Raw genomic sequence first — 14,667 nt, 5'->3', positions numbered from 1 at the left:
CCAATAATTCATGAGGGTGGTCTTAGGCATGAAACACAGTGTTTCTGACTATAAGGAATAGGTTTTATTCCTTTTACTTCTAAAAGGGATAAAATTTTACTTTTAAGCCTAGATTCCTAGGAATTGCCTCAGGTGTCATGGTAGCTTATAATTCACCCACTGGTCAGAAGTTGAATTTAAGTCCTTGAGCCAGTGAAGCTTACCACCTTTCCTGATAGATTGGCATGTGGACTGAAGAATGTTTTCAAGTTGTCCACGTCTTCCTCTAATTGCTTCTGAGTGGGTACAATCTAATGCATGTGCAGAACATTTGTGACAGCCTAGGGCTGACTGTGCTCCCAGGCGGGCTCATCTTGACTGTCTCCTTATCTAAATCTGTTAAATTTTTTATTGCTCTGCAGTTTCATTGGTTAGTAGGAGTACTATCGACTCCCTCTTAATTGCTCTTCACCAAAATTTCCACTGCTTTTAATAATGCTTTTAAGAAGTCATGATCTGGTCCAAATAAGGTCAACCCCTTCAGGCCTAACTGAACTCTTCATCCTTACAGCCTGTCTCTCCCTCTGGGCAGAACCTCTGTGCCACTGCACAGGAATTGGTGACAACATAGCAAGCAGCTTCTCCAAGAGAGATACCTCTGGCTCTGTTGAGTGGTGCTGGTGCGTGGGAAACGGAAATACCCGATTTTCTCAGTCTGGCTCCCTAGGCACAGAATTTGCATCTTATGACATAGCAAACTGCAATGGGAGTAATAGGAGCTTAAGTATTCTCAGACTGCCATGCCTAAAGCAAAGCTTTAGACCTACAAGTAGACACTGAGCAGGATAAGGGAGTCTCTGTTTTCTTAACATGACTGCCTTAGAACAGAACTTCTGCAAAACATTAACTGGGGAAGATAATAAGCGCCAATCTTATGCCCCTCTTATGGTGGAACCACAGCCCTGGACTGGCAGCTGTAGAGAGAGAGAGTAAGTTGTAGCTCAAATGCTACAGACTCTTCTTGTTCTTCTCAAGAGATTTTCTTGAATAATTATTTCACCATTTTCTGTATCGCCTTAGAATCATTTCCAGGTACTTTCAATGATTATTTAAAAACTTTTCTTCAGCAAAATGGTTGTTTTGTTAAAGAGAAGGTCCACTGAGGGGTGCCTCAGTTGGTTGATCATCGGACTCTTGATTTCAGCTCACTTAGGGTTGTGAGATCAAACCGTGTGTTGGGCTGCATGCTCAGTGGTTAGTCGCATGAGATTCTCCCTCTCCCCCACCTGCCCTTTGCATGCTCTCTGTAAAATAAATCTTTAAAAGAAAAAAAATAATAAGGTCCACTGAGCATCTTACTCCCACCATTCAAAAAATTAAAACCCCTCATCCTATTTTTTTTTTTTAAATCATCACTGCATGTTCTATATATATATATATTAGTTGATACTTTCTAACAGCATGGACTTAGGGGTCTGTAGCTTATTTAATGGGTTTAGTTATTTTTATTATTTACTTTGACCTAATTTTGGCCAGTAAGAGCTGGCTCCTAGTTGTTTTCAAAATGTCAACTTTTTTTTTTTTAATTAGAGAGAGAGAGAGAGAGAGAGAATGTGCTTCGCACATTTGGAGGATGTACAGAGGAAGAGAGAATCTCTAACAGACTCCCTGCTGAGTGCGGAACCCAAGGCAAGACTCTAATCTTATGACCCTGATGACTCGAGCCATAATCAAGAGTGTAAAATCAAGAGTCCGACGAAGACGATCAACTGACCAAGCCACTTAGGCAGCCTTTAACAAAATTCTTTAAACCCTTTCTAACTTTCTAAAATACGATGCTGGAGGCCCATCTTACATACTTTTCATACAACCAGTCATGGAAATAACCATTACTCCAGAAAAGTATAAGCTATTTATAAAACGAAGACTCAATTTTTTTAAAAATCAGAAAGAGCCCACACAGACCTAACTGTATTTCATGACTGATGTGTAGGAATGAGCCAGAGCGGAGAAGGTCTAGAAGACGTTACAACCCTAACACAGAGTACTGTTGGGTGAATGACACTCATGAAATAATCTTTTATGGGGAAAAATGTTCCTAAGAATCACCAGTACTGGATGTAAGAGATTCAGAAGATGTCAAAGAAGTAGCTGTCCTTGGAAAACAGAATGCAAAAGTACGATATACAATGAAGATTAAGTTCTACAACTCTATCCAGAAACCAGAAAAAGTGGTAAATAAAATGATCAATACGTGTTCAAGTCAATACAATGACTACCCTACCAATGAGGCAAAATGTTGAGTGAAGATTAAAAGTGGTCTTCTACTTTGTGTGTACTAAAAAACTTTTAAAGGATGACCAGTAAGCACCAGTGTCTGAAGGCACTATTAGTAAGAACACATAAGTAAATACTGGAGAGAATTTTAATAAATTCATTACTTTATCTAAATAATATTAAAATAGGAGGTAGAATCAGCTGCCCCTACTACTGTAAAAATGTCTTATTCCAAAACTAAAGGTGCTAGTAGAGATGAAATATGGGTAGGATAAATATGTAATGCTGATAAAATAGTTAACCAAAATTAAAAGTATCAGGAAATTGTGGAATCTTGATGTTATCCTGCGAATAGTTGGTTCATACCTAATGAAATCTATGGAATACTTCTATTATACATAGATAAAACCTATAATTTACTTTAGAATTCCAAATTCGGAAGTTGGTGGCTGATGTTACACAGAAGTGACTTAATACTGCAGAAAGTTTAACAGGAGAATTTCACTAGTTTTAAACCCATATTTAACGATCTGTAGACCAACCATTCAGTATTAATCAGAAGAGTACTGTAATAAAGGAAGAAGTTATCAAAGTTACAAGAAACAGAACGTGTGTCAATGAATTCAGGGACCATCTATAACAAAAATCTAAGAGTTTACTATGTGCTGTGCATTGTTCTAGTATACATAACTTGCCCAATTTCATAAACCTAATATATTTTGGTCATTTTCAAATCTAGACAATCAAACTTGTATGAAGAATCATACCTCTTATGGAGCTACAATTTAAGGAGGGAAAACTGAAGACTGAAAACCTTCTTGTGACAATAAAATTGAGATGAGGCAATGACTCATGTAAAATTTGACTAAAACAAAGCTGAGAACTCTAGTCAGGTGAACTGCACATGCATCAGCATTACATGACTGTCCCAACAACATAGTATTCAACTTGTGGCAATGAAAAGAACTGAAACACACAATGAAGTAAATAAAAATTGTATCTCAGCACACGTGATTTATATGGCTGCATTTTGGGGGAAGGCCTGCAATGGTGTTTCTGAGAACTTTGTGCCAGCAAGAAGAGATGAGGCCAAAATAAAGAAACTGCATTATGTTAAATTGAGCCTAGATGCTTGACTGATTGGGTATATTATGTGGAAACTTCTTGCATTTCTCTGATTTTGGCTGCATTTGGTACAGAACATAAATCACATGGTCACATGCTCTGATTGTCTTATCATGCTGCTTAGAATGAACTGAGGCCTGAAACTATAGAAGATCGTTGCCTGGTGCCTATCAACCACCTGATGCTTAGATTGCTTATCTAGCTCTACAATCTACAGCCTTGGAGAACTCAGTTGGCCCTGAGGCAGGGTAAAGGAAGGACAAAGGAATCAACACAATCGTAGGCATATCTGAAGAGCTGCTTAATTTTTCCATTATATTTATCTGAATTTTAGATGGAAATATATATCCTGCGTTAAGCAAATCCTATGAGTTACAAGCATCTTGGGATTTTATTCAAGAATGCCAAGAGTTTAATCTATTCTTCAAATACTATTAGAAATATTATATCTAATATAGGACTACTGGTTTCTGTAGACTCTTATGTAATGTAACATGTTAAATCAATAATATGTTCAGTACCCATTATGTTCAGTTCTATTTCTAGCAGTGGTAGTATCAAGTTTTCTTTCTTTGGCTATGCGAACAATATTGGGCCTAAAAGACAGTGGAATGTTACTAGAAACCCATCCTTACTCTAGCATAGACACAACCATCAGAGGGCAAAAAAGAGTACTGAGGCAGAGTTCCACATATGGCAGGAACTTAAAAACCAGCTGTTGAAATCTCAGGAAACTAACAAATTTAAACAAATTTGCACTTTGAAAACCAACATAAACACATGGATTCTTGTAGCTTCATAACATTATTCGTGTGAATTTTCCAATTCACATGAAAAGAGTGAAACTCTTGTTTCAAAGAGTCTGAAACTCTTATAAAATAAGGACTTAGGATTATAAAGGAACTATAATATATATAAGAATAGACTAAAAAAAAAAAAAAGAATAGACATAGACAACACACATTTTCATAAAATAATAAAGGTGATGGTAGTAACGAACCAAAGCTGAGAATAAGTCAAGTACATTCCCAAAGAAGGTAATACGAATTATACATACTATAGAAAGGCAGAACTCCCACAGAAGAGAAAGAAATCAATTTAACAAGGAGAATGGGGAAGGCAAGAACTAAAGAAAGCTTTAAAATGCTGGCTTGGGATTTAGGGTGGGGAAAAACAGCATAAAAAGGAATATAAGCTCATAAAGGAATAGTTAATAAGACCAATTATATAAAAAATAAAAAATAATAAGACCAATTATCTTCCATCTTTTAAAATACTTGTGTTGTCCATTTCTGAGGTAATTTGATTTAAAAAATGCTGGAAAGTTGCTGTTATTTCATGTGAGCTTGCAAAACATACCTCTAGCATACAGCCTCATGCTTTCCATATAAGTTGCAAGGTTTTCTGCTACCAAAGTAACTAGGGCATGATTGTGCTGAAGTTGATTGATTAAGTCATGGCGATAAAATACATGGGGACTTCGCTGAGTTTGACTGAAACGAGAAGAACTTAACAATATAATTAGGCAATTAAACTCTGTTGTAATCAAAAGAGCTTATACAATCTAAATTCTTAGCTACTACTTAAAAAGCTTAGAATGGTTTTCTTCATGACAGAATTGCATATCTTGGCCATTTACTTTTAAATAACAATATCAAGTAATTTAAAAGAAAATAATGCCTCAAAAACTAAGATATTTATTCCGTTATTCTTACTTACACAGACACTATACATCAATATTCTCCCATCTCACCACGTGGATGTCTACCTCAACAACCATTTTCTACTCCTATACTACAGTAGTACTAAAGCACCTGTGTAAGTTTATGTGATTATTTCCAGAATTATGAAATAAGAACATAATCCTTTCAAGACTTGCACTACAAGGATTATGCTCTAATAGTAAGGAATTTGATCAAAGAAAATGCTTTCTGTAAAATTTTATTAGCCATTCGAGGTACATTCTGGGACACTTGGTGTATAGCCATATTTGCCCACATTACCAGAAAGATAACTAGCTCCTTTCCAACCTTTTCTACTACATTCACTGAAACCAATAAACTCTCAGTCTTTACTATTCTAGTGGAGATGAAGTCACTGTACCCTGACCCTGGAAGAGTATGTAAACTACTTTATCTGCCAACAAATACATACATTTGAAAAAGGCAAAAAGGCCCAAAAAATCAAAATATGTCCCTCAAAGAAATGTTACTCTTAATAAGATATATATCTGGATTTTCTCCACTGTTTATCCCTGTAGCTTTACTAATTTCATATTTTTTCAAGCTTTTGGAAAAAAAATGAGACAAAGTTGAACCACTGAAACCAAAATATATACAGCCTTACGGTCTTAGGCATAATCTTAATAATCTAGAGCTGCAAAGGCAATCATCTAATTTACATATAAGAAAAACACATTTCTTTCAATTCATAAATCTTTACAAGATGATATGACTGCTCAGACACAAGGGTCATACTCGGGAATCCTGTCCCCACTATAAATATTCTTTGTACTACACCTAGGCTCTCCCTCTGCATATTATTTTTAACTTTTCACATTATCTGTTATAACTCTTATAGAAAGAAAACACCAGGACAAATTATTTTAGTAACCAGAATTCGGCATGTAAAATGATGTATTTAAACACTCCTATATATAAATAAATACATACCACTAATAGAAATTTAGCTACAATCAATTAAAAAAAAAACCATATCTTGTTATCTTGCATGAGTAATATAGAATACTGCTGATTCTGATGCTTATAATTTAATTGTGGCTTATTTCTTCATAAATAAAATCAACATGTGGATATGATACAGGAATCTTCTTTTGTTCCAAACTAACCCTTCACTTTGCCTGTCAACCTCCCACTCTTTCTTTTGACAAATTTGCTTTCACCAAGTGAGAATGCTATTTCTTTTCAATAAAATACAAAAATAAAAATATTGACATTTTTCTGTTAAAAGCCTTACCTCAAATTTTGAGGGGCTTCACCAAACAAACTACAAATTTCTCTAATTTGTTTCAGTGCAGGAATTACCCATTTGTCATTCGTACGAAGCTCTTCTATAAAGCGATCTATCCACTGGATCTTCTGTGTGTCACGATCCTTAAACAAACAATTTCACTGTTTTAGAGATAGGCCACACACTCAGGAAAATTCCACCTCCAATGACAAAATAGGGCTTTTCTTAAAAGATCGTAACAAATGTAATAATTGCAGAAATGAGATTAACAGTAATAAAACGCAGCACAAAATACATTTTCATTTCACATTTACTACCAAAACTACAAAAAGCAAAACAATATTATCCAATGTTTCAAAGGACGCTACCATATAATAAAATTCAGCAATAACATATAATCCAATTGTTATTCTATATGGGATTGTTTAGCATGGTGAGGGACACTGAAAATTTCTATTTTACCAAGAAAATAATGGTATGGCAACTAAGTTAAAAAATTCTCACTAAAAATCAAAATAAGGAAATACGGACATATACACAAAAAGATAAAAGAAAAGTAGTTATGAAAATATTATAAACTCAGAATTATTGCAAACATGATATTCATTTCTCAAACATTATTTACTCCTTCCCCTAAATTAATAGTAATCAGAAATGCAGGTTTCTGCACTAAGAACTTGAAGTTTGGATTACTTTGTGTGTGTGTGTGTGTGTGTGTGTGTGTGTGTTCTCTGTTGAAGACTGTTAGTAGTATTTGATATACTAAATACTTACGGAACTGTGATTAGCTAGTTAAAAAAAAAAAAGGCATCTGAATCACATACACCTACTTGAACTTATTTATTTAGCTCTCACCAGAATTTCAGTTCATTGGTGTAGCAAACAGTTTTAACAAGTGGAAAATTAGTTAACAGCAATTTTAATTTTACCCTGGGTCAACAGCTAACATGCTACAAGTTAGAATGCAGGGAAGCTGTTGTGTGATTTGCCCACAGGCAAGGCTCAAAATGTTTTACTATTTAGAACATTCTATTAATTTTTCTTAACTTCCCTGTGAGCAAAGAAAACCCAAATTCTTACCTCTAACGTCCCTCATCAGCTTTAATATCTTATGATCTATTTAAAACTGGTATTTCAGCACCAAGCACCAACAATGATACCACTACATAAACTGCTTTTTATTTTTTAAAAGATTTATTTATTTATTTATTTATTTATTTATTTGAGAGAGACAGACAGAGACAGACAGACAGACACACGCAGAGACACAGGCAGAGGGAGAAGCAGGCTCCGTGCCAGGAGCCCGACACAGGACTCGATCCCGGGACTCCAGGATCGCGCCCTGGGCCCAAGGCAGGCGCCAAACCGCTGAGCCACCCACGGATCCCCCATAAACTGCTTTTTAAAATACTTTCTCCCAAGGAAACTAAAATGCTTTTCTAGATGATATACAAAATTTTGACAGAGACCTAACATAAGGCAGACTTACATGGAGAAAATAAGTCACTTCTTGAGGATCATTTTAAAAATAACAACGTTGGAAAGATGTGGAACTACCCGTTATCTAAGCCATCCTGAGAATGAAGGTCAAAAAAAGTGAGCAAGGGGGCACACCTTACCTGTGAGCAACTATAATCAAGTATTTTTATGTGGGCACTGAGAGCCAGGTCCATGATGTCCACAGGTACATCATCACTGTGGGCCAGATTCCACAGTAGGTTCAACACTTTGTGTGCCATCACACCATCTTTATCATCTTCTGCAAGGCGACGTATCAGCTCAAGAAGCTTTTCACGTTGCTTTTTACTTGCATTTGTCCAACTGGCCTAGAAAAAAAAATTTTATATGACATGAAAACAACAGATTCACCCATCAGTAATTAAATTAAGTGTCATGGGATTAAATATATTCATTGGAAAAACAACACAGCTGAGCACAGAATTATTCTGGTGATAGATGAGAAATAAGAGCAGAATTAAACAAGAAGACAAAAAAAAAAAAAAATCTCTATTTAAATACCTAAGCTTAGGTCATAATCTCAGGCTTGTGGTATCCAGGCCTAGGCCGGACTCCCCACTCAGCAGAAGTCTGCTTGTCCTTCTGCCCCTATCCCAGCCCACTTGTGCTCTCTAATAAATAGAAAAATTATACTAAAACCTGATAAACACAACCTGATATACAAAGATTTTCATAAATTTAAAAAGCTGATGAGAGCACTGTGCACTACACATGAGAACAAAATATTAAGTCTGTTATTAACCAATAAAAACAATTTCTAACGTTTGTAAAAATAATTTGGTGCTATTTCATTTCAATATAGAAAAAGATAATACTACTCATTTAAAATCTCCATAATAAGGGGAGCCTGGGTGGCTCAGCCAGTCAAGTGTCTGCTTTCAGTTCAGGTCATGATGCTGGGGTCCTGGCTCCGGGAGGAGTCTTTCTCCTTCTCCCTCTGCTATTCCTCCATTTGTGCTCTCTTTCTCTCTCAAATAAATAAAAGCTTAAAAAAAATACAATCTCTACAATGGGGGGAACAACAACAACAAAAAAACCTCTGAAAATGGTATTTTTTTAAAATGCCATTATACCACGCACGTGGGGTAGGTTGTAAGTGATGAAGGCATCAAATGGGTAAAGGCCAGGGCTGTTGCTAAACAGTATGAGAAAAGCTGTATGTATTAAGCTGCTGATGAGTGTTTATTAGAAAATAATGTGAAATCAACCTAAAGGCAAGCAACAGAAGGATAACTACGTTAATTATAGGAGATCCTTTCAATGGAATCATTACACACAACCATTTACAATTTGATAAATATGGGATATCTTGGAAGACAACTTTAATGCAAACTTGTAATTCCTTCTAACCCCTCAAAATTATGAAAGAAATATGAAAACTCTTAAGTTTACAGGATAACGTCTCAAGTACTAGACATTACAATTAAGAACATCTTAAAAAGACAGGTTTGCTAGGCATTACATGCCTCCTGAATAAAGAGCACATGACCACCTCTGATGTATTCTAGGAAACGGGAAAAAAACCCCACAGGCCTAAATTTCATACTACTGATATAAAACAACACAATAATCAATCCAGTTTCTTTAAGGAATAAAGGGAAAAACTGTAGATTCAAAAAAGACTTAAATGATGTATACAAACAATTACAAAGTATGAATACCTTTTCAAACAAATTTCAAAAATAATGATCTGAGACCATTAGAATTTTAATACTATTTAAAAAAATAAATAAGAATTTTAATACTATTTGACAGTACTACAGAATTATTAGTTTTTTTAGGTATGATAATAGTATGAACTTTTTCTTCATATACTCATCTCCGAGGGATATATACAAAAATAATGAATATGAAAAGGAGAATCAATTAAGAACACCTATTCAGGGGAAGCCACCATAAGGGGAGGAATAAAGACAACAACAAACTGGGAGAAATTATTTGTGACACTTGAATTGATAAGGACTATCACTGAGAATGCCAAGAACTCCTACAAAGCACTAAGAAAATAACCACCCAATAAGAAAAAATTAGTCAAAAAACTTCAATAGGGTTTTCACAACAAAATAAAGAATAGAAACATACGAAAAGATGTTCAACCTCATTAGTGATCAAGGATATAAGTAAGCGGCTATACCACAATGAGATATTTCATACCAAGCAGATGGTCACAAATCAAGAATTCTGACAAAACAACTGCTGGCTAGGATGTGAAAATCTTGATGGGACTGTACAATAGTATAAATGTTTTGAAGAACAAAGACTTACTTGAAACTAAACTAGGCAAGTACCTAAGACTAATCGACAAGTCTGAAATCACTTGCTTCCAGTTTATAAAGAACTACAAGGCATGACCTGGACTTCATGCTTCCTTTGAATCATCTTTTGTAAAAAGTTCCAACACCTTAGAAAACAGTGCTTACGACCAAATGACCTGTGCTTAGTAAATACCTGCTAGGCCAAAGGGGATAAAAATAATGGAACCATGTTTGTATTTAGACTACTGTTGTATTTAGACCATCCTTAGAAGAGGAGGGTTCAGGAGGCTGTACATTTGACCTCTTCTTTCCTTTTCCCATCACGGCCATCTTGGTCAACATGCGCTGTGCCACTTAAGAAGTCATCTCAAGATTAAAACTGAATGGCAATTAACTTTAGAATACCCATGATAATAGATTCTATTATTTCCCCAGCTGCCTTGGATAGATTTCAAACTGAATTTTTCCATAAGGCAATTATTTACAACTTTAATGTGCTTAAGATTCAGCTGAAAATGTTGCTTAAAATACAGGCTCCCAGGCACCATAACAAGCAATTCAAATTTAATTGGTCTGAGGTACAAGCCAATAACTCACATTTTTTTTCCTTCAATTGTGAAATACACACCAAGAAAGGTATAAGTGTATACATAATCTACATAATGTCAACACCCATGTAACTTACTACACAGGTCAAAAATAACCTGGTAAGCAAGACTCTAGAAGCTAGCTCGTCTATTTCTGAAGTCTATGTTATGCAATCAAGGTATATGAATTCTTATGTAATTTTATTCCTTTTTTCAACTTTATTAGACTTATCCACATGGCTGAAATGCTCAAATTTACTCTTTCTCAATGTTGTGAAGTGTTTAAATTGTAGGAACATTATACAGTTTATCCATTCTACATAGTAATTTACTTGCTAGCTATTACAAATAATTCTGCTACAAATGTTAAACATGTATCCTGGTGCACTTATATGTGAGTTTCTCTAGAGGATATATTCAGAAGTCAAACTAATGAGTCATGAGAATCCTCCACTTTTTAAGAAATATCATTCTATATCCAAGACGGTTGTAGCAACTTATGTTTCCACCAGCAGGCAGTGTGACTAATTTTAAACAAGATACCTTTTATCATCTAATGCCAGTTGCTAATAGAACATCCTTCATGAGCACTGTTATTGCCCTAAAGTTATATATTCTTAACCCACAAATTCATCAATCGTGTTTTTTACAAACCTGGTACTAGCAACTATAGAGAAACCGCTACACAATACGGCCTTAAAAAATGCAGATGGTACTAACACAGATATCACTGTAAGGGCTCTTGGGCTACCTTATGAATTACATTTTGATTTGTCTGCGCATATCACCCCAAAATATCAAGCTATTGGTAATCCCTTTTATTGCAACCAATCATCCTTCCCTGAAGTCCTACAGTGCACCAGAATCTATAAAAAAAAATTCAAATTGCTAGGGGGAAAGGAATCCAAACTCACAACCTGAGTTTGAAAGATTACTTATTTATGAGGACCTATTATAATAAAAATGAACATTAAGTGCTAACTGGGGGGGGAAGACCAATTCCTTCACACCAGAAAATTTCTCAAGCATGTATTGTCTAAGAACAACTCATAGATCTGACAATTTTATTAAAATGAAGTGGCATTACTTTACTATGCTATTACCTTAAAGCAATCAAAAAGATGATCAAGCTGTTCAGGAGAAAAATCCCATGCTAACTTTGCCAGTAGATCATGTACATTCTTCACAATGGCTTCATGTTTCCCTGCCTATTGAAAAACCAAAGAAAACATAGCATATTTCAATTTGAACAGCACTCAAGTTGTATATACTAACCACTGACAGCTGTTAAACTATTCCCATCATCTTCATCTAAGTGTGTAACATAAGGAAATCCCTAACATTTTAAATGCTTTAGAATTGTCCTCTAAAACCTGACAAATTAAATTCCTTGATATACATGGCTAATGTGTACTTTGGGAATTCATGTGAGCCTCTATTATAATTTATTGAATTTAGTGTACCAATTTTAACATTCTAAGTAGAACAATAAGGTACAGCACTGGTATTGTTCAAAAACTGTTACCTTAAGCACTCAAAGGGAAAACTGAATGTTTTCTTGCTACAGACTCAAAACACAAAGCTTTGTAATCTAACTCATCAATACTTCCCAAGTGATCCTAGTAAAAATGCATTATTGAAGTAGTCAAAGTGATTTGAATCATCTAGTTTCTTAAATCAAAAAAGGTACTTATCCTTCAGCAAAGCTATAAATCCTTTGGATTACATACAACAGGTCTTCATACATAATCTAGTGATTTAACTCTACTGACATTAAAGTTTTCTTTGAATTAAGTTTATGAAGAAACTAATGTAATATTGTGTAAATAAAATACTTCAATCAAAAATTTGTACTGAATACTAAATTTTTTTAAAATCCACCTACAAATTGGTAACCTGTAACAAACATACAATAAATGATGAATATATTTAAAAAGATTGACAGGATTTCTGTAAATCAAGAGCAGTTAAATGTACGAGGAGTCTAATAATATAAACGTTCATCTTGTTTCATGACTACTATATTACTTTCGTTTTTAATATCTTTCTTTTAGAAACCAAGTAGTCACCATCTGAAATTTCTTACCTGTGCTGCCCAGATATTATCAAGATCTTGTAAAGTCAGAGCTTTTTCTTTGATGACAAAACGAAGAATCTTCTCTAGCTTTTCTACATACTGTGGTTGATGCAGACTATCTCGCAACACTATGGATAAGATATTATTCTGCTGTATCCATTCCTAAACAAAATTTAAAAACTTGTTTCAAAGAAGCTGAAACACAGAAGCTTTTTTATTTTTTTTTTAAAGATTTTATTTATTCATGAGAGACACACACAGAGAGGCAGAGACACAGGTAGAGGGAGAAGCAGGCTCCCTATGGGGAGCCAATGTGGGACTCAATCCCAGGATCTGATCACAACCTGAGCCAAAGGCAGACGCTCAACCACTGAACCACCCAGGTGTCCCACACAGAAGCTTTTTAGAATATACGTATGAAATACAGTTCACACTTTTAATTAGTAGGAATTTAAAAATGCAAAATAAATACACTAATGTATTTATTTAAAAAGCACATAGGCTTATGTGCCTTTTTAATTCAAAACTATGAAAAACCACTATAATTTCATGAAACTTAATATTGCACATACTGAAATGTATCCATGACTCAGAAATAGTGCAATTATTTTGAAAATTCAACTCCAGCATTTATGCAGTAAAGTAGTATTTAAGTGCAGTAAGCACAATGGTTTAGGTAGAGTGGGTACAAGACCTATTTTAAGATCTTTGGTTTCCTTACATCAGATGGGATTCTGGTGAAAACACGCCCTTTTAACTTTTTGCTTTTATTTATTCATCAGTTATGCTACTATTGCTTATCCACTGGCTCTTTAATCTTCCAAATAATCCTAACAAGGGATATATTATCCTATTAAAGTAAGAGTAATCAGGCTCAGAAGTGTGAGAAGTGGAACTGGAATTAAGACTGCATGCTTCCCAAGTCTGTGTTTCTGTAACAGTATGCTATGTTGCTGACTGGCATTTATTTAATATCGATACCAATAGAACAAAATTCTAATAACTCACAATACAAAAATGTAATAGTCCATACTGTGTAACTTTATAGTATTCAACTTAATAAGTATTTACGTCCCCCCCCCCCCCCAATTATGCTAGCGAAATATACTTTTCAGTTGGTAAAGGTCCATTTTGATTCTAATCTGTTGCAGGTGTGTTTGTAAAAATACAGGAAATATGTTGCAATGTCAAAATGCCACAAAAGTTTCTCAACACTTGATGCCATTTTCTCCTCTAGCACTTATAACAGAAGAACCAAAGGACTTACTGCCATTCGTTCAGCTGTGAGCCACTCTTCCTCCTCAGGGTTACCATGCCGATGAGTATAATAGGATACACTAGATATCACCTTATTAACCTCATTCAGTGCATTCATCTTCCCATTGAAAGACGATATTTGCAGTAATCTAGAAGAGAAATTCAGTGTTAACTAGGATTCTAAACACTCACACAGTTTATTTCAAGAGGAAAACATCTTACCTAAGTATCATTTTTAACCTAAATATTTCTAAATTTTTTACAGTTTCTTCTTGTCCTGGAACCCTTGAAGCTAAATTCTTCAAAGATTTAATAATCATGGAAAGAGCATCATTTTTGGCTTCATTCTTTGCTTCTTTTTTCAGCTCTTCATCAGTTAAGTTTTCTAAAAACTGTGGGACCATTTCTATTACTGGAAGAAAGTACTTTTTCACTGTATGAAGAGTGAGAAACTCATAGCATTGCCCAAATGGTCTGAAAGAAGAAAGACAAAAAAACTCTTATAATATTTGCTTTCCTACAATCAACTAGGACTGAACTCAGACTTACTTATATTACTTTTAAAAAGTTAGTAGTTATCAGTTAAAAAGGAAACCATAATTGAAAAAATTTTTTATCAAGG

General features: G+C 34.7%; 1 protein-coding gene across 9 annotated transcripts in view; it reads right to left on the bottom strand.

Annotated features, from left to right (window-relative positions):
- Positions 1-14,667, bottom strand: part of USP9X (ubiquitin specific peptidase 9 X-linked) — a 482,011-nt gene that overhangs the window by 78,981 nt on the left and 388,363 nt on the right. For 5 of the 9 annotated variants that reach the window (XM_072744845.1, XM_072744842.1, XM_072744846.1 and 2 more), the window contains 7 exons: positions 14,268-14,519; positions 14,056-14,194; positions 12,798-12,950; positions 11,815-11,919; positions 7,971-8,177; positions 6,358-6,494; positions 4,741-4,874 (listed from right to left, as the gene is read on the bottom strand). In XM_072744845.1, the coding sequence (XP_072600946.1) occupies positions 4,741-4,874; positions 6,358-6,494; positions 7,971-8,177; positions 11,815-11,919; positions 12,798-12,950; positions 14,056-14,194; positions 14,268-14,519 (1,127 nt within the window). Of the gene's footprint in view, positions 1-4,740; positions 4,890-6,357; positions 6,495-7,970; positions 8,178-11,814; positions 11,920-12,797; positions 12,951-14,055; positions 14,195-14,267; positions 14,520-14,667 lie in introns of all 9 variants that reach the window. The other 4 variants (XM_072744840.1, XM_072744841.1, XM_026012223.2 and 1 more) reach the window with 1 other exon arrangement.

The sequence above is a fragment of the Vulpes vulpes genome, chromosome X (assembly GCF_048418805.1).
Source record: "Vulpes vulpes isolate BD-2025 chromosome X, VulVul3, whole genome shotgun sequence".
Taxonomy (NCBI): domain Eukaryota; kingdom Metazoa; phylum Chordata; class Mammalia; order Carnivora; family Canidae; genus Vulpes; species Vulpes vulpes.
This window is presented reverse-complemented; position numbering and strand designations above follow the sequence as displayed.